Genomic DNA, 21,155 nt, shown 5'->3' with positions numbered 1-21,155 from the left:
CTTCCTTCCTTCCTTCCTTCCTTCCTTCCTTCCTTCCTTCCTTCCTTCCTTCCTTCCTTCCTTCCTTCCTTCCCCTGTGAATGACACCACCTATTGGCACAATGCCTTGGTTTATGGTTCATGTGAAGGAGGAGCATTGCCTCAGGCTCCATGCTTGGAAGCTCAGATGGGTATCCTCGCAGGAATTATGGACCAACACTTTGAGAACTGCTGTTCTAGTTAAATAATAAAACCCCAAATAGCCTCATAATAGGCTCATTACAGACACCTCTTAGGAGTTGAGTATACCTGACTCCAAGATGTCAATTGGAAGATATTTCCCTGTGGGTATATATTCTGATTCTACAAAAATAACTGTGCAAACCTAAGAATTTGAACAATTTTATCAAGCAGAACTTGAAACTCTCCCATAGTTGATTAAAATATCTCCAATATCACTGGAATATATTAGAATATATTTTGTATTTTAATTAAAAAAAGTTTTATAGAATTTCCAGTTAGAAAAATTGTAGGTCAAATTCAGATTATTCTTAGAACTTCGTGCATTTTTTTACTCTTGAAAATAGCCCTTTCTCATTTTTTTCTATTTGTCAATCTGTCTAGTTAAATGATATGGAATTCAAAGAGTAGAATTTTTAATTCCTTTTAAATTTTCCTTGTTTTAGGAATGTGCTTGATATATTTAACTGTAAATTTTAACATCGAAGTTCAGAGATAGTCTTTCTTGATATTTACTTTGTATAACATACTTGTTCTTAATGAGTTTAAGTTTTGTTTAAAACCAGTTCTAAGAATAATCAGTAAAGTGTTTAATGGACTCAAAAGTTAGTATGATTTAAATCTGGATTGCTGGGTTGATTTATCTAGAAAATGGAAAAAATTGGTTTTAATTTTAGCATTTCTGTGTGAGGCATGATAACATTAATTTTACTGTGAGACATGATAACAAAACAATAGTCAGTGATATATTTGAAGAGAAAACATATTGGGGTTGGATTCTAGTCATATTTAATGAAGTTACTGTGTTGTCTTAAGCTTGTTAGAAGTAGAAGCACAATGAACAGAAGTTTAATTTCCTTAATGATTTTTAGATGTAGCTTTGTGAAAGTGTAGGAGAGCACATGTCAAAGATTTATGTAGCTACCAGAAAAAAAAAAAAAACAAACATAAAGCTGGTTCAAATGAGGTAGCAGAGACTTGCTTATATAGCCAACAAACCAAAGAGTACAAGAATATGATCTTTTATGTTAGCTCCCAAACTGATAGATGATGTACAAAGCAATAAAATCTTTAGTTTTTAATTTTTTCCTTTTTGCTAAACAGAAACTATTTACATTTCAACTAGACAAAAACTACAGAATTACCAAATTAAACTCAAATTTTTAAGTTTATCTTTACAGAGTCTGAGACTTCATCAGTAGTAAATAGTGTAATTCAAGGACAGCCCTACAAAATCATGTCTCAAAAATTAGTTGCTGAGCTAACAGATGATAGCATGGGTAGAGGCATGTAACGTACCAGTGTTTAACTTGTTCTCCAGAACCATGTGGAAATGGAGCAGAGACCTAGGTACTACTTGAAAGTAGGAGTTAGAACTGAAACTTCAACCTATTAAGTAACAGAGCCTCACCACCACTGAATGGATTGACTAGGTAAAATAGATCGATACAATAAAGAATTAATTTTTCTATGCCAGATTAGCATCTTTAAAGAAATTGATAATCACATTCAAAATTTTAAGGTATCACTCAGTACTACCCCTTGAATGCTAGCTGAGCAGTACCTTATTTGTGTTGCCTAGGATTTTCATAACCAAAGCTCCTCTCAAGATAGATTCAAAATAATAAAGAAGTAATCCACCATCAGCTATAGTCAGTGGACACAATATAAAGGAATATCATGACCCAAAAACTTCAACTAATAAAACAATAGTAGAGAAATTTCACAGAGACCATAAAATAATTGTTTAAAATGATTAAAAATATGAATAAGAGATTAAAACAAAAGAATAGGCAGATTTTAAGTAAGGATATAAGCCAAGCGTGAGAGCTCATGCCTATAATCCTAGCTACACAAGAGGCTTCTTGTTCAAATAGGCAGAAAGGTCTATGAAACTCCATCTCCAAAATAACAAGCAAAAAAGCAGGGTTGGAGGTATGCTTCTCAAGTAGTAGAGCTCTAGCCAAGCAAATATGAGTTCAAATCTAAATACTGCAGAAAGAAAAACAGTAAGAAAGAAGGAAAGAAAGAAGCAGACAAGTACATGGTACAACAGAAATAAAAAATTAGTCACGGAAATGAAAAACTCAATGAAAAACTCAGTTGATGAAACAATTATGAAACTAAACAAAGCTAGTGAAACTTAGTGAATGGGAACACAAATCTCAGAAAATTAGCCCAATGCCATCCATAATAGAAAATACTTGATGAGACATGGAAGACAGAATGAGAAGATCCACAAGATGGCCATGAGAATTTTAAGAGCCAAGAAAGACTACAAACTGGGCACCAGTGGTTGTCTGTACTCCTAGCTACTCAATGAGGCTGAAATTTGAGGGTCACAGCAGTTCATAGTCAACCTAAGCAGGAAAGTCTGTGAGATTTTCAATTCTAGTTAGCTACCACCCTCTCCCACCCCCCAAAAAGTGGAGGTTGACTCAAAGAGGAGAGCACTAGCCTTGAGCACAAAAGCTCAAGGAGAGTGCCCAGGCCCAGAGTTCAAGCCCCACAACCAGACCCCCCCAAAAAAAAATCAGGGGAAAGAGTTAGATTTTTTTTTGCCTGACACAGTCTACTTAAAAAGAAAGGAAAATTTATTTCACATTTTAGGGGATCAAAGTTAAAGTTCAGAGATAAAGTTTGGCATCTGCTGAGGGCAGCAGATGGTAGCTCATCATACATTTACGAAAAGACAGAAGGGAGGGTGGTAGTAAGGGAAGGGGTGGGGGGAAGAGAGAGATAGAGACCTCACCCAGCAATCCAGCAGACCTACTTAGTTAGGTCTCACAGTCTCTCCTGAGTCACATTCCCAGAAGCCTAAGGACCTCTTACTAGGTTCCACTTCTTGAAAGTTCCATGGCACTCCAATAATAAACATAGGAAAACTACAACATAATATTTGAAAAGATAATGGCTGAGAATTTTCTAAAATTAAGCAATATGAAGCAACAGGTTCAATAGTCCTAGTCATTTCCCAAAAGGGAAAATGAGGTCAAGTTCACACAAATATAGGGAAATCCATACAGAACAACATAAATAGTAAGAACCAAGTAGTCATGGCCCACAATGTGTTGGAAAGTAGTGAATGAGCATCCTATTAGCAGCCCTGCCTGACCTTAGCCCTATAGTAGGGTCTTTGTAGTGCTGAATGATAGACTTTCCTCTTTTTTACCTTCTCTCTTGTGGAAGTGATTTTAATCTGATGACCCTGAGATGTGGTGTTCACAGCTGGACATCATTTCCTGCATTCATTATCATCTCTAACTCTTAGGCTTAATAATACATCTAGTACTCTTAAGTTTAGGAAGTTAGGCCTTCTTTCTTTCAGTTTTACTTTGGGGTCATAAGACCAGAATAGTTACTGCTTGGAAGTTCTTTAGGGATTCTGATGGCTTTGTGGGCAGGAAGTAACATGTCTATGACTTTGTCATGGACTTGATTTTCTTAAGTCACTCTTTTGCTTCTTCTTTTTACATGTGGATGGATATATGTGTCTGCATTTTCTAAACTTAAGTAGTGGTCTAAAGTAATCCCTCTGGTTGGAAAGATCCCTAAGAGTGAGTGACATCACTGGTGAACTACCAGCACAGAGCCATGAGGGAAAAATGATGGGTATGGGCAGGAAGGTACACATTCTTAGAGATAAGGATAAGTCCAGAAAATTATTCATATTCCATCATCTCCCATTTCTCCCATTATTTCTTGTTTGATGTTTAGTGCTTAATACCAACCGATTTCTTCCTCTTTTTTTGGTGGGGGAAAGTACTGGGGTTTGAACTTAGAGCCTCATACCTGATAAGCAGTTGTTCTATTTCTTGAGCCACACCCCCAACAAATGCTTTGATATAAATTTGTGACTTATGTGCCACCTTTTTGTCCTTGGAGAAGGGCTCCAGAAATGTATTTTTCCTAGATCTTCAGACTAGCCATCCCTTGTTTTTCATTAGTAAAAGGAAGTTATTTCTCAGCCCATTTGAGGATTTTGTCATCAGCCACCTCTATTACTTATTTTCTTCTTCCTTACTCAGCATCTGGCCCCACAGTGCTCTGTAGTTTGTCAGATTGAAAATTATTCAAATAATGTCTTTCACTAATTACTTTTTTCTTCATTTCCCAAACACACTCATCCATTGTTGTTTCGAACATGTATTTCCTACTCATTCCTACTTATTTCCCCACTTACCAACTGGAAAATAGATTATTAATTTTTTTTGTCCTTGCTTAGTGGAAATGTCCATTTTTCAATTTCTGCTGTGCTATCTTACCTAGAATTTAACTGGATGAGATGGAGAGAAAAGCTGAAGGGAAGCTGACCACACAACATAAAAGCTTTTTATTTTCCTAATGGCTTAGAGTGTTTCCTTCCTAAGGAGAAGTAGGGGTGGGGGAACAGCTTCCATGGCAACAGGTTCTAGCTGGGTGGGGGGCGCTGGGGTGGCACTGAGTGCTGGAGTCCAGAGTGTCAACAGTAGCCAGGAGCATCAGTGTTCTCCAGCATATGTCTCATAATGACTGCCATTTTCCTGATTGCAACTGTTCATTATTTACAGCAGGGTGCTGGCTGGTGGCTTTGCTTTTGAGTGACACAGAGTTGTAAAGCAACAAAACCATGAGTAAGGGGCACAGATGGACCTTCAAGCCCACTCTGACCTTATTAGAGAACAGGTTCAGAGAGATTGCTGTGCTCCAACCCTTGGGATGTGCCTGCCCTCACCTTCTGCTTCCCCCCTCTCCCCTTCACTGCCTTTCCCTTAGCTTGGGGTCATTCCTGATACTCTGTTTTCCTCCATCTGGAATTATGGGAGCATGAATCCCTTCTGGCAGACCTTCCTAAAAATATTACCTCACTTGATTTTAGAGGTTTACCTTCACATGGGATGGATGTCAGTGTTGACTGCCAAGCATGCAGAAAATGGGAACTGTTTCTGATTCTTCTCTAGAACAAGTTCTGGCCACAAGGATTTCTTATTCCTGCAGCTCAGAGTGCTGAGCTACAGAAAGCTTTGGTGACAAAGCTTCCTTCCTGGATCCAGGCCAGATACACAATTAAAAGTAGCTTGGTTACACCCCTGAGCCTGTTAGATTGCCCATCCAAGCTCTGGGAGACAGAGATTCTCATTGCATAACACATGGGGTGTCTGATTCCTTCCTGAATAACTGTTTGAATGCGTTCCTCATTATCATAGCACCTTGTATTATAATTGGTTGTTTTCAGAACTCTCATCTCCCTTCCTTGCCTTGTAAGAGTAGACCAATGAGAAGTATTAGGATCCTCTTTGGCCTCTTCTGGTAGCCACAGAAATGTATATAATGATTCCCAACTGCCTCCAGACTTACGGAAGCCTGATGGGATATATCAAAATTAATAGCATTAAAAATTCCCAAGCTATGTCCTTTCAACCCCCTTGAACATCAACCTAGAAGTATACCTAGAGATATTTATCAAGTCCCAGATGTACCAGCTTCTGGACATATACTACCAAACAAGGCCGGCATACTTCTTGTTATCATGGACCCTTGATAGTAGTTGACAGAGAAATCGTCTTTGCTTCTCTTCTGGCCTGTTGTATCTATGATCATCAGTGGACCTCAGCTGACGATCATCCTAGCTATGAAGGCAGAGAAATTCACACTGCCCCACTATTGCATATTACTTGTAAAAACCTTTGAAAATAATAATGCCTTGTTTTGGTGCAAGAAAAAAATAAGGTCCCAGAGAAACATGCACACTAAAGCATTCTAGGAGGGAATGTAAATTGATACTGGTGTCCTGGGTGATGGTTTGGCAAAATGTATTAATAATGTTTACACCTTTCCATCCAGAAATTCCATTTCTGTACATTTATTCTGGTGGAAAATTTATTAAATAGAGGTTTACTGCAGTGTTATTAGAAATAATAAAAGTTTGGAAATAGCCTGAATACTCAATAATAAGGAATTTCTATCTGCTGTTCTGTCAGATACTTCTGAGTCCAGGTCTTTGAGCAGATTCTTGGAACTCTGTTGCTTCTTGATCCTCAACTTTTTCAAACAGGAGGGATCTTTTTAGGGGTTTGTTCTTTCTTTTATGTTTTGTTTCCCACCCTATTCTTGTTTAATAATTACTTCCAGGTCACTGTGTTTGTGGTGTGGTTGTATGCCAGGTAAATGTCTGCAAATGCTCTTCTGTGTATAAGCGTGAACAGTGGGATCTGTCACTGATGTGTTTTCAGGAGAGCCATTTCCTAAATGGGTTAAGCCCACAGAGAAGGACAGAGGGAGCAGCCAGAAGCCACAGGGTGTTCTCATCGTTGTGTGGGACACCACAGGGGGAGCAAGGATTCCCAAGCTTCCAATTGTATGCAGCAGCTGTTGACCTAGACTTCAGGATTCTAATGGAAAAAGAATAGAACTCCTCTGGAATATAATTTGTTGGGGTTCAATTTAAAGAACTCTTGGGTGCAAATCACTGATGTTTGTGGTTGAAGGTACAACTTATTATTGTAGGTGTAATTCCTAGTCCCATTGTAGATTGTGGACTTCTACACCATACTTTTAGATTCACTTGTCTTATTTCAGAAGCCTTCTTGGCTTACCAAAGTTGGTGCTTATCTTGTTTGTTTTTTTGGTTTTTGGGTTTTTAGGCACACTTGTTTCTTTGCTTAGTGCCACTTTTGCAGTCTACCCTTCTTACTCGAGTATTTATGTATTGTCTACCTTTAGCAGTTTGAATGAAAGCAGGGATTGGTCTGTGGTTCACTGCCAAACCCTAGATGCCTAGAAAGGTAAGTGGCATCTCACATAGTCAGACTTGGGAATGGTTTACTTGTTTGGTGTGTTTGGGAGCACACAGAAGGCTAGAGTACTCAGAGAACTGTGAGGAAAGGCCAAGTGGCATAGCATAAGATTGAAATAGCAGGTTGGGGGTCAGACATAGAAGCCATGGTGAAAAGCTGGATTTGCCGGAGGAGCTGATGTTCCTGAAGTTGTTTATCTCTGTGGATTTATACATAATCAGGCTGGCCTGATAATGTGGGTGATTGATAGCCTTGCTCCTGGAATCTAGAATTGCAGTGTCCTTGAAGTACTACTATAGCCCATGTTGCCTTGCTTCCCTGTCCCTACTACCATCTGTGTGGCCTTCTCCTACCTTTCTTGTTGAACAGGCATCACAAGATTATAACAGCTAGAGTGTCAGGCTTTGGTGTGTGTAAAATCTGAAGCATTTTAGTGTCAGTGAACACTCTCAATTTCCCTTTGAACACTATTAGATTTGAGCTTTAAGAATGATGGTTAGTGAAAGCCTGAATGTTGGTGGATTGGGGACCTAGATCTCATCTTCCCTCTTGTCTCAGCTATCAGACAGACACTATGTGCTGTTCTCTGTCTAATGATAGATTGGGTTTCTCACTTTCAATCTCTAGTTCCTGTTTGTTGACACTATACTGTAGTTTGAGATTTGTTTGAAAGATATTAGAATTCCATAACTTTCTAGTTTTGTGCTGTGTATGAGAAGAATAAATTATTCTGTGCATGTGTTGAATTAAAAACTATATTGCATCATTCCCTGACAATTCTGTTGTTGTGATTAAGGCAATGATTACAGCAGAAAGGTTTGGGTGTTCTCTCTAATTTTAACATGCATCACTATCTATAAACACAATTATTTATAAATATAAATAAGTGGAGCAGTTGTTTCCTTAGGCTTGAAATAAATAGAAATTTTCAGAGATAACAATTGGGTGCAGCAAGAAACTAGGAGATACTGACCCAGAGTTTTATCACTGAAGGAAAATATAAGGTGTAATTCACTTAGATTTCTTTCTAACTTCTGTAGACTGTGAAGAGAGTACGTTTTTTAATGAATTCTATTGATCAGCCTTAGATATATGAACATAAAGAATATTGATACGCAATTCAAATAATTCTTCATGGATACTAGGGATCTGAGATATTTTTCATCTTTCTTACTGAAACATCAGACCTCCAGCTCTTGTTCATGAAGAGCCATGAACTTTTTCATATAATAAATAGCAATTTTCTCTATTAATTAAAAGTGCTGTCACACACACATATGTGAATGACAATAAATTCTAGTAGTTTGGATAGATTGGTTCTGGAAATAAATCTGGCTTTTTCAACCACAGCTTTTCCATTGGTTGTATACTCAGGGCAGGGAATGCAACTTTCTGTTTCCTTTTTGGGATGAAAGCATACTCTTTTGCAAAAATATGCCAGTCAGCTGGATTACTTCCCTCATTTGAAAGATCTCCATGAAAGGAGCTAGATTACCCAGGGTGGGTGCTTGCTTGTGTGCTTTGCTTTCTCTATCTGCTTTCTCTGTAATGTTTCTCATAATCCCTTCTGTGGATATGGAATCTTGGTCTTCTTTCCAAGAAGGATTATGGTCATTTCCATAAAGCAGAAACGAGCTTTGCATCTTGTGAGAAATGAGAAATTATTACTGCTGTGCCTCAGAGCTACTTCTCTTACTGGAGCTAAACCAGATGGCTGGGCTAATCCTTTAGCCTTTGGTTTAGCTTTTTTGTCCCTGAATGGGGCTCACAATATGAATCTGGCTTCAGAAGACTGATATTTCTTTTAACTAATTAAAGGAAGTTTTGTAGTTAAGGTCAATGTACTGTGTGTTTCATTGAGATCTTTAGTGCTGGGATTGCTCACTGGTGACTTATTAGCTGGATGTCAGATAGTAGCACATAGAGGTTATTGTCACTTTAGGATCTAGGCCACTAGTTGGGACTGGCCAAGACTTCTCTTGCTGACTTTCTAGTGGAGTCTTCCCCTCACAGTAACTAGCGGGAAGATGGAACAGTTGCAGAGACCTGCCAGGTTAGTACAGTCATGAGCAAAAGGCATAGAGTCTGACACAATTGTCACTTGAGTACAATAAAACAATGCTGCATTCTGCTTTGTACATGTCTCAGATTCTCTTACTGATATTATGGTCATTTGCAAAGTAGTTCCTATCTTTGAAAAATAAATGACCCATGGAATTTGAGCATTTAAGTATTAGTAGCTGGGACTATTCTGAGTCTACAGTCAGGGATGGTTAATATTAGATTACCCCTCTGATGAGAATTTTCTAATTGCTTTTCATCTCACTTAGTGAAGAACAAAGCCCTGACAGTGGCCTGTAAAGCCCTCCAGGATTTGCCGCCTCAAGTTCATTACTTCTCTGACTTCTAATACTATCCCCTTGGCTTGTTCTTTTCCAGGTACAGGTACATTCCCATCTTGAGAGCTTGCGTCTACTGTTTATAGATGTCCACAGAGCTTCATAACCTCACTAGGGTCATTATCTCATACCTCCTTCAGACACTTCCCTCACCACCTTTTAAAGATGCAAATATGTCCTAATACTCCCTGTCCCCTTTCCCTGCTGTTTTCCTATAGCACCCTATATTTTATTTGCTTATTATCTGTCCTATACCCCAAGTGCTAAAATTTCTCTAAGACAAGGAATGGTGTGAAGGGGTCAGGAGGTAAGGAGGAGGGTAAGTGGGAGAGTGTCTGGTTTGTTCACTGCTGTATCCTAGCACTCAAAGCAGTCATCTACATAAAAGACACTCAAAAAAAACTTTATAATTGAAGAATAGGGGCTGTCCTGTGACCTCTGTGCTGGTCAGCTTGGACCTCCTTCTTTGGGTAGAAAGCTCTAAAGCAGTGCCTCCATGGCCAGTCTTTTGGACAGGAGTAGCTTGACGACATGGGTTGAAGGAGTAACCCATAGGAACTGATGCCCATGCCACAATTGGTGACATCAGTTTGGTGTGCACATCCACACTTGTGTATTTTGTTTGCCTTCTGGCTGTTCTCTAGATTTAAGAACTAATCAAAAAAATCATGATAATGAATGTGAAAGCATTTTATAAACTATAAAGTGCTTTGCAAATGTTAATTACATTGGGTCCTAGAATTGATTGTTATGCAATTTGAAATAGTTAAGTAATTTTCCAGGAAGAACAGCTGCCTCCGTCAGCTTCTCTGCAGGTCTTTTTCTAAGTGAAGGCTGTTCTTCCCCATTCAGGCCTGTAGACTAGACCAGGCTTGAGCTAGGCCTCCAGATCCAAAAATGTAAAAGTGAATCAGTGATTTCCTGGATCTAAGGAAGGTGCCTTCTGTGTACATAAGAATATTCAAGTACCTAAGAGCCAACACAGTGTAGGACAAATAAAATTCAAGCTTCTTATTTGGAGGTTTCAAAAGAAAGTGACTAATTTACTAAGTAACTCACAACAAAAATAAAGCTCTTTTGTTAATGAAACCTGTCCTAAATCCACAGGGATTCCAGTAAATATAATGACCCAGATTAGCTTATTGCCAGTAATAGCCAGTGGACACAGATGACTCTAATATTGTTGTTTGCTATCAAGTATCTTTCAAAATGAACAGGTTCCCCCTTTGTTCCATGATTTCCTTAAAGTACGGTCATGTAGAAAAGAAGAGAAGCAAGTGAAGTAAAAAGATATGTATTCTATTTTACATCACACACACTGTATTGTATCCAAGATATTAAAAGCAGTAACTCTGAAACCACTTTTCAGACTATTTGGACTTGAATTCTGAGTCTCAGACCTAGTAGATCTATGACCTAGAGTAAATTTCTGAATTTGTGGGACTCTCAGCCTTTTCATGTGGGGAGAATAATGGAACTTACCTCATGGGGTAATTTTAAAGATCAAATGAGATAATTGATGGAGTGCTTATACCTTTCTCACAGTAAATACTCAGTTAATGTTAGTTGCTGTTATTCTTGATGACAATCATAGTAATAATCAAAGGCAGGCAGAAAATAAAGGGATTTCAGAAACATAAAAAGGTATAGGCGTCTGTATCCTAGCAGGTTTAGTCAATGTATTGGAAGGAGACCAATATAATAATGTGACCATTATGCTGTATTATATAATGCATATTAGGTAATGCATATAATGATGATTATTAAACCCTTTTAATACTTTATGGCCTTCATACCTTCCAGACCAGGGTGGCCAAAGAGAGAGATTTAATTTGTTTTGTGCCATTGCTGTAAGGATAAGCCACTCTGTCTGTATGCCTTCCACTGCCCCTGGTCTAACAACAACTACAACAGCAGTAGATTACAAAGAACATTTGAACCTTGCATTTAGTGTAGCTGGGCATGGGTATACTTACAAGAGATTGGCTTCCAAAGTACCTGTGTGTGTGGTTCCCCCCTCCCCAACACATGATACAGCAAATTGCAAAGCACTTGCTAGTAGGGAGGCTCATGCCATCCCTGTCCTTGGAGGTCTTAATAAGCACAGAACTTTAATGAATGATGATATGTTTATAAATCACTAAGTGCCACGAAAGGATCAAAGAATTAGAATCTTAATCAGAGATCTGACATGGAGTGAGAAAGCCAGAAAGACCCATTTGAGGAACTGCGTGGTACTGGGGAGAGAGCCAGATAAAAATGGGCTATAGAGGTTCCCAGGAAGCAAGGATCCTCTTAGGAAGATGACAGGAGGCCTACAGAGATTTTTAGCCTACTGGGAAAAGAGTAAAGGGAAGTGTGGTTGAAAGGGGTCTTAAGAGGCCAGCAGTATTAGTAGGATCTGCTAAAAGTTTCCTCTAATATTTTAAATTTTATTTTTATAAAGTATACATGACATAAGTTTTACCATCTTAGCCATTTTTAAGAGTACAGTTCAGTAGTTCAATAGTGTAATGGGCAACTATCACCATTATCTTTCTCCAGAACTTTTCATCTTATGAAAGTGAAACTTTTTTGGAGGGGAGGAGGAGGCCGTACTATGATTTGAATAAAGGGCTTTACATTTGCTAAGTAGGTACTCTGCCACTTGAGCCTTACCTCACCTCCAAAACCTGTTTCTTTTGTTAGTTTTTGAATGGAGGTCCTGCTTTTTTGTATGTGCTGGTCTGGATGAATATCCTCCTATTTATGTTTCCCATGTGCACTTTTTCTTGAATCAAGTTTTTATTGGATGAAATGGGTTCTTTCACTCAGGCTAGCATGAAATGATTACCACTGGGTATGTGCCCATCCCTGTCACAAGTAGCTAGGATTACAAGTATGAGACACTGTACCCACCTTGAAACTCTTTTTAACTTTCCATCTTTTTTCCCTAATTCCATGGTAAACATCATTCTACATTCTGTCTCTCTATATTTGTCTACTTTTAAATGAAGTCAGTGTTTGTCTTTTTGTGACTGGCTTGCTTTATGAGATTGGGTTCTTACATGTGTTAGCATGTGTCAGAATGTCTTTCCATTGCAAAGTAGAGACCACATTTGTTTAACCATTCATTCATCCACTCATGGGCATTTGGGGTTACTTCTGTGTTATAGCTATTGTAAAAAAAGAAACTGCAATGAAAATATGTATGTGAACCCCTGTTTTAGAGACTGTGCTTTCAATTCTTTTGGGTAAATACCCAGAACTGGAATTGTTGGGTAATATGACATAACAGTGCTACGTTTTATTTTCTGAGGATCCACCATCATGTGATGCCAAGGGTTTTCAGCTTGAAATTTAAACCAGTTAGATACCCTTGTTGAATTCAGAATAGAGAGTTGAGCTGCATTTGAGGCAAGGAGAGTTGACTGCATACACAAACTTTAGAATGCTCTTGCTTAGACTGCTGGCTGTATACACAGAGAGACCTTATTTTTTTTTTCTGCATCACACACATTCTTTTTCCTTTTCTCTAAGGACCAGAGACCAAGTAGGCCTCTGTAAATAGGGTTAAAGTTGGCATAAGTAGTTCTTTGCAACACATCACAACTCATTGGTCATCTATACCCATCTGGAATGTAGTTTGTACAGCTTATCAAAAGCCAAGAACACATTGCTAACTCCTCAGAGAGCCTTGACATCCTTAGATAGAGTAGTACATCCTGGAAAGCTACATGTACAACCATCATTGTGCCTGCCTGGGGGCTATGGAAACCATTTTTTCCATTTAATTTATTTCCTTTCAATTCAGTAGTATTTATTCTTTCATTATTAGAAAGCAACTCTCTGACTGTGCCAGCCAGCTATAAATGGTATTTGGAAGGCAGTTCATCATTTTCATCATTTTTCTAGGCATGAAGACATATTGTACTGTGTCCCTTCCTCCTCTTATTCTCCTTCTCTTCCTCCCCTTCCTCTTCCTCTCTTTCCTCCCCCTCCATTCCACTTTAGTAATCTGGGTAAAAAATGAGGAAGCATCCTTTTTCCCTCTGTTTTCAACTTGCTGGATCTTAAGCATGTGACTTCTCTGTATGTTCATTTTTTGTGATATTTCCTACAGATAAAGAGTACCTCTCTTAGGCTGGCTGAATCTACCTTTAGTTGAATAGGAGCAGCTGAGAGCCAAGGTTTAAGAAGACTGGGAGGGCTGGGCCCTGGTGGCTCATGCCTAGCTACTCAGGAGGCTGAGAGCTGAGGATCAAGGTTCAAAGCCATCCGGGGTAGGAATGTCCATGAGACTCAGATCTCCAATTAACCAGCAGAAAACCAGAAATGGCACTGTGGCTCAAGTGGTAGAGTACTAGCTTTGAGCTGAGGTACAGTGCCCAGGCCCAGAGTTCAAGCTCTATGACCAACAAAAAAAAAAAAAAGAAGACTGGGAGATAGGTTAAGAGGACTGGCTCTGCTGATTTTGTTTTCCCTTCATTAGCTATATAACCTCAGGCAAGTTACTTAACTTCCTAGTGCTTTGATATAAAATGGTAGCTATGGTCCCTGTCTGAAGAGATTAAGGAAGTGCTATATAAAAGTACTCTTCATGAACACTCAATTATTTAAAGTTGAAAGTCTGGCTATTCACCAGATAATCATTTCCAGGAAGATGTCAAATAATGAGTGTGACCCATGCCCACAGAACAAGTTATTTTGTACTCTTTCGGGTGACAGCCATTTGGAGGTTCAGAAAAATTGCATTTATGGCCCTGATGAGTTTTCTCAGCAGAGGTTCTTCAGTACCCTCCAGACTGGTCCAGCCATAACAAGGCCAGATGGTATCCAGGCAACACACTGCAGAAATACTCAGGATTCCCCTACCCCCTGCTCATTCCCCATAATGTACTAAGGATGAATTTGGAGGTAGTAAAAGGAACAAGATTGAAATCCCTGGAAATTCAAACTTAGCTAGTTAACTGAAAAACAAAACAGAACCAACCAACCACAAAAATCATATAGCGCTAGCCTTGATTTCTAGTAATACCTTCTGGCCCCCAGGCTTGGAATTTCCCTGAGAAAGCATGGAGATTAAGGTGATGCTTACTGTACTTGGTGCCCACTCATTATCCCACTTTCAGAATCAGAATCGAGGGCCTGCCCATGAAGTGGAGGAGAAAGAGGAAGGCAAACAGGAAAAAGAGGAGGAGGAGGAGGCCATCAGGATCCAGCTCCTAGTCCTGTAGCTCTTGGGAGATGGGGGCAGTCCAGTGTAGAAATGTTCCATTGGGTCAACTAGAACACATGTGTTAGAGGAGACAGTTTAATGTGGCTGCCAGTGGACACCCTGTGCAGGGTGATGGGCCTTGGTTGGTTAGAGGCCAGGCCAGGTCATATGGTTGTTGGTATGAGGAAGCAGAGTGACTTGGATAGCTTTGCTTTGACTTCACAAGGATCCTCCATAGGGAAGTAATAGAAAATGAGTATATTAAACTTTCATACAGATTTGAAATATGTCACAGCTTTAATAAAAACAAAGAAGAGAAGTACAGGTAACTAGGATGAGAGAAATCCTTAAAATATAAGTAGGGCAGATGAGGCTCCTTGCCCCAGGCAGAAGCAGCCATTGGAGGCTTCCAGACAGGCTGACTAGTGAAGCCACCAGCTAATGGCATTGCTTTAAACTGGCATTTACTACCATCACCTCAGCCTTAATTGTTACTGTGACAACAGCAGCTGTCACTTATGAAGCCATTATTCATGTTAGGAGATTTACTTACATAGTCATGCTGTATCAGCTTCTATTGTTATAAGGTAGGTATTAATGTTTCCATCTTACATGTGTGAAAGTGGGTTCAGAGGGCCACGTGGCATGCCAGCTGGTGTTCTCCATTGGACTCAGCCTTTGTGCTACCACCTTGTCCTTGCTTTACTTTCCATTCCTCTATACTCATATTTGCTTGTTACACCCCTACAACAGTGTTTTTCCATAACGTAACAGTGGAGTTATGAAGCCAATTTAGCGGATTAAAAAAATAGAAAAAATCAGAATAAATTCTACTTACTGTTAAATGAAAATTTTGTTTCTGATACATCATGTGTCTATGTGATTTTCTGCCCATCTGTTCATACATGTCTATATGGGAAAATGTATGATGAAATATTACGTGGGAAGATGCATGTTGTATTTTGAATCACTGTCAGAAAGTTTGAGAGCTGATATCTGGAGTTAGTAATAGAGGTCAAATAAGCATAAAAATAGTTGTAGAGCTTTTTGTAAAATGTAAAACACCTGCAAGTTTGGGCTAGGAAGGTAACTCAGTGGTAAAGTGCTTGCCTTGTATGCATGAGGCCCTGGGTTTGATTCCTCAGCACCACATAAGCAGAAAAAGCTGGAAATGGCTCTGTGGCTCAAGTGGTAGAATGCTAATCTTGAGCTGAAGAGCTGAAGGACAGCGCCTAGGCCCAGAGTTCAGGCCCATGACTGACCTCCCCCCCCCCAAAAAAAAAAAAAAAACAACCTGCAAGTTTAAGTTACCATTATCATTGACATTGGAAGCTGAAGCAAATAAAGGATGATAGATAAGTGATGGCACACTCAATCCATGCAGACACTGCTAACCTGTCATCACATTGTGTCCAGGGAACCTAGCACACCAGAGCTCAAGACCAAACCAATTTGCAAACCCTTCATAGGCAAACATATATACTGGAGTCCTTCCAGATTGGTGTGATTATAGAGAACTCCTTAGTGCTTAGAGTGCTCTAGCTCTCGTTTCCACTCAAGGAAAACAGATGTAGTTTCCATGACAGCATGGAAGTCTTCTCTATAGGCTCCCAAAGGGTTGGCTGTTGTCTGCTCCCTCCTAAGCCCTCCTCCCCCCAACCACAGTCACCATCGCTATTCTTATCTGGAAACAATTTATCTCCTTCTGTCTCTCAGAGGGTGTTGGACCAACCTAGAGTGTCCAGCTATTTTCTCTGAAAATAAAACTGTCAGGAAGTCTCCCCGCAAAGTTCATTTTCATTAGGACATGTTCTTTCCTCATTAATTCCAATTCACAAGGGACCTGCATGGAACATGGGGTGCAGTTTCTGTGACGATTGCCCAAAGGCATGCCCTGTGGGAGATGTACTGCTTCTTGGTTGACAGCAAACCCCAATGATGACAAAAGGGACTGGGTTTCCCCCAAGTGGAAATCACATTTCGAACTGTTTATCTGCAACATGCAAAGTAAGCCTGCAGGATTCGTTCTGTCTTGGCAGTGCACACAGATGGCACCCCAACAGAGTGGCCCATCTGGACACAGGGATCTGACAGGCATGTGTCAGACTTTTTCAGTACAATGTGCAATGCACAAGATATGTCTGTGTGTGGACTCTAAGACTCAACATGACTTGTTGAATGATATGAGGAAAAGCTCAAGCAGCTCAGGTACCAGAACAGAAAGCAGGCAATCTGTGCTTTATGGACCACACTAATGAATGAGCCCCATGGCCTCTGCTGGACCCACTTCCCAGGGCTCTGCCAGCGCGCTTCCCACACATCTGTAAGTCCATCAAGCTATAATGCATGGCTGGTGCCAGCAGAAGCTGAGGTCTAGGCCTTTCTCTCTGGGATACATAGAGATCTCAAGTCATTAATAATTCATTCTAGAGTAATGAACATAGCTGTACTAAGTTATGAGCTGTAATAATCAAGTGACAGAATAATTGATTACTTCAGTGTACCAAAAGATAATGGTAGTTAGCAATGAAAAAGGTGCAAGCTTTCCCAAAAAAGTTTCCTAAGGCTTTGATCAATGTGTATTGTTAAGTTCCCAAATAAAATGGATCATTAAAAGTGAAATGAATTCTGCTGGGTAATCTCAAGTCTATTTATATTCAGACTTGCTGATCCAGAATTACTGTGCTTTTTTCCAAATGCTTTTTGGCATTGGGACCTGCAAATCAGAGTAATTATTACTCATTAATTAAATCTAAGAGGTAGAACATAGCTTGAGATTTTGAAAAGGGAGTTTAAGATCATTCACATGCATTCCCCAAGAATCACCAATAATACTTTGAGGGTTTTTTGTTGTTGTTTATTTGTTTGTTTGTTGTTAGTAGTAGATGGACCGAGACTAGTTTTATGTTTACCAAGAAGCTCTTCTCATCCTTTAAACCTGCAATAAACATTCAATGTGCTTCACCTGGGTCAAACATCATGCTCAGAAGGAGCACTCTCAAGTTAAATACCATAGCTCCTGTCCTCAGGCTTGGTAGAAATATATCAACAGCATGTAATAAATACAGGAACAGGCTGACTAGTCTGCCTGTGTCAGGGGTAGAGGACTGGGAGGTGACCAGAAAGGAAACAGAAAGAGGGGGAATTTGAGCTGAGCCTTGCAAAAACTTTGCTGAAGAGAGAAGAGTAAAGTTTTAGGTAGAAGAATGACATGCACAAAGACAGAGAGGTGAGAAAGCACTAAGAGGACATAGTGAATACTTTGGCACTGTATATCCAATGAATGATCACATTTAATCTTTATATCATGCCATGTGGGTGTGTTTTTAACCCTGACCTCCCCCACCCCACCCCACCCCACCCTTTTTTTTTTTTTTTTTTTACAAAGGAGGAAACAAATGCTGGGTGTTTAGTATGCCAAGCTATTTTCCCAGTGGGCTAGATTTGGGAAGTGGCAGAGGAAGGCTTTAAGATGACTTGGGGAAAATGTGCTGTTTTTGAGAGATCTGATTTTGGATGTAGCTCAGTAGAACACTTGTCTTTCGTGCCAGGCCCTTAGTTTGATTGCCAGCACTACAAACAGAAAAACAAGAGAAAGAGGGACTCATCACTAGCTTATTGTCATTATTATCAGAACAATTATACAGCAGAATCTCCTATGACAAGAAAGATGTGAGTATAGTTTTCAGCAGAGCTGTGACTGGCAGAGTTGATTTTTATATTGGCCTACAGTTTGAAAGTGCTTTCATACATAAATATGCATAGTTTGTTAAGGGGTTAGCATATGAAGTTACCAGAGGCTTCTGTGAAAAAAGGGATAAGCCATTTGGGAGGGAAAGCAAAAGGATACAGAACTCCCTCCCACACACAGGAGCCTGTGTGGGAAGCTATGATGTGACATGCAGCTTGTAAATATGCACACTTGCTGATTGTAATTCTGGACCCAAGTCTTTCCTTGCTGGGTCCCAACCTGATCAGCTGTTTTAACTCTTTCAGACTTGGAGCTTGAAGTGGTTCTGGGTAGATTGGAAATATCTAAGTAAAACCAGGTCTCAGGTAGAACTAAGAAAATGCTCATAAAATATCCTTTTGTACTCATTAACTTACTGATGTAACTCTAGCCCCTCTGTACAGTATCTTTACAAAAAAATTTAAAAAATCTTTTTGTGGAGTAGAAACAGGCTAGACTATATCTGTGGCCAATCTCTCTGCTATAGGTATTTCTTAATAGTCAAAAACAAAATTTCCCCCTCCTTGAACTCTGCCACAATTAAAATCCCATAGCCCTAACCACACCCTCCTTCTTTAAAAGGAGGAAGTTAAATTAAACCTTTGCCTCAAAAAAATCATAGAAAAGTACACATCTGCTGATAAAATTGGTTGATGTAGTATGTCAATGAAGGCTCAGTTTAAAAATTGGCACTTTAGGTAGAATAATCTCTTGCCCTCCTACATAATAGAACTACACAAGAGAAACAGTGCAAGCATTGATAGAATTGTGTGGAAAAAATGCTCAGTATAAATAGAACTAAATGCTAGGGAGGCAGGTCTGTGCTAACTGCCCATCTCTGCCCAATTTCTCTCTAGGCTCCACTTAGTAATGAATAAGCTTCCTTCTTTCAGCAGGTGATTTAGGGAAGCTCCTGATATTTTCTTTTTCCTTTCTTTTTTTTGGCTATCTCTTCTTTTACTTTTTATTTTTATTATCTTTAAGTAGTTGGCTCCTGATATTTTCTTAAGGATAATGAAGGTCATGAACTTTTAACTTATTTGTTGCTAGTAGATCACTTTGTGTGTGTGTGTGTGTGTGTGTGTGTGTGTTTACACAGGGCAGCAAATAAACAAGTGACTTTGATATTGAGATCATGGGGGCTTGGGCATGGAGTTCAAATACATGTTTTGAATAATTGCTTATCTAAAAACACACATATGTATTTAACAAATGACTGTGGCCCAGCTACTGCTAACCCTGTATGTCACAATATTAACAGAGCCATGCATCTGCATATACAGTATTGTGTTTTTATTTCTGTTCATGCCCCATGCTGCACTTAATGGGAGCTACATGCTTAATTGGAAGGGACTTTAATACTTGAGTCTAAAGTGCTGAATTGCCTGACTTACTTTTAAATACTAGATCTGCCCACTTTAAAAATAGGGCTTATTTTGTAACTGAATTAAAGCTGTTAGGAGTTTTTATATTTGTTCTAGAGAAAATATTAACGATTCAGTGGTTTAAGCAGAAACCAAGAAGGTGTAACCACAAGGGATTAGCAGTTACTTGGACTTGCAGATGGATGCAGATGTACAAAGTTTCATATTTTGGCACTGGTTGCTGTGGCCCATATATTGGTTGGTTAGTTGTTTCAGGATGGAACTCTGAGAGACTATCATCCTGATACAGCAATATAACCTGGATGCTTATGAAGATTTGAGAACTTTGGTAGATGGAAATACAAATAGAAAAATCTCTCTTTTGATTCATGGCATCTGAGGGTGTGCTGAATTCTGATGGCTACAGAGTATATAGATAGAGAGATGAGAAGGTAGGAAAGGTACAGAGAGGTCAGCTATCCATCTCTGCACACACTATTTCTCTCATTTGTGCCTTTTTTCTTCTTCTTTCCCAGTGTTGCTAACAATCACAAGCAGAATTTGATGACTGTGGCAAACCTTGGTGTAGTGTTTGGACCCACTCTGCTTCGGCCTCAAGAAGAAACAGTGGCAGCCATCATGGACATCAAATTTCAGAACATTGTCATTGAGATCCTAATAGAGAACCACGAAAAGGTAATATAGTCATTCAAAGGTGACCCAGCTTTGCACTGTTTATGGTCCTTTCATTAGGAAGATGGCCAGCTTGCTAAATGTGGTAATGATAAATCTGAGGGTTCCAAGGAAGGTAATAATAAAGATGGGGAGGGTGGACTAGTAGCAGTAGAGGGAGAAGCCATATTTGTTGAACACTTATTCTGTGCAAAGAACTATTGAACACTTTGTATATGTTGCTAATTTATCCTCAATCCAGTGCAAAGTATACTGTTATGAGCCCATATTTTTACTTGATTATCTTCTTAGAAACTTAAGTGTTATGAATATTAAACATTTTTATCATTTGTGTTATAAGTATTTTCCTATAGCTTGAATTTAGATTTTGTAAATGGTATATTTTTTCATTGTGTGTATGTGTTTCTGTGTGTGTCTGTGTGTATGTATTTTGTCATTGCTTTAGGACATTGAGACATTGAGGTTTCTGTCTGTATGAGGAAGGCCTTCTCCACCAAATAGGACGAAGCATGTTATAGAGAGCTGCCTTCATGAAACTGAGAATTAGGGCCACAAATTTCCACTGATCTTTATTACCTCATTTTGCTCCTAGTAGTGAATCCCTGTGAAACTTCTTGGAACTTGTACAGGATTCCCTGTACAGGCTACTCTGCAGTCACAACCCTGGGATCTTTTAAATGCATCTCTTCTGAAATAAACACTTTGCCTAGAATGGTGAATTAGTTGTGCAAAATAAATCTAGAATCTTACTACTTCTTTTTTTTGGGGGGGGGGGTC

General features: G+C 39.3%; 1 protein-coding gene across 4 annotated transcripts in view; it reads left to right on the top strand.

Annotated features, from left to right (window-relative positions):
- Arhgap26 (Rho GTPase activating protein 26) overlaps positions 1–21,155 on the top strand; it is a 462,007-nt gene that overhangs the window by 324,693 nt on the left and 116,159 nt on the right. For all 4 annotated transcript variants that reach the window (XM_013020413.1, XM_013020415.1, XM_013020414.1 and 1 more), the window contains one exon: positions 20,222–20,381. In XM_013020413.1, coding sequence (XP_012875867.1) covers positions 20,222–20,381 — 160 coding nt within the window. The remainder of the gene's footprint in view (positions 1–20,221; positions 20,382–21,155) is intronic.

Source organism: Dipodomys ordii, unplaced genomic scaffold (assembly GCF_000151885.1).
Source record: "Dipodomys ordii isolate 6190 unplaced genomic scaffold, Dord_2.0 Scaffold50, whole genome shotgun sequence".
Lineage (NCBI taxonomy): Eukaryota > Metazoa > Chordata > Mammalia > Rodentia > Heteromyidae > Dipodomys > Dipodomys ordii.
Note: the sequence above shows the minus strand (reverse complement) of the source record. Positions and strands in the feature narration are given on the sequence as shown.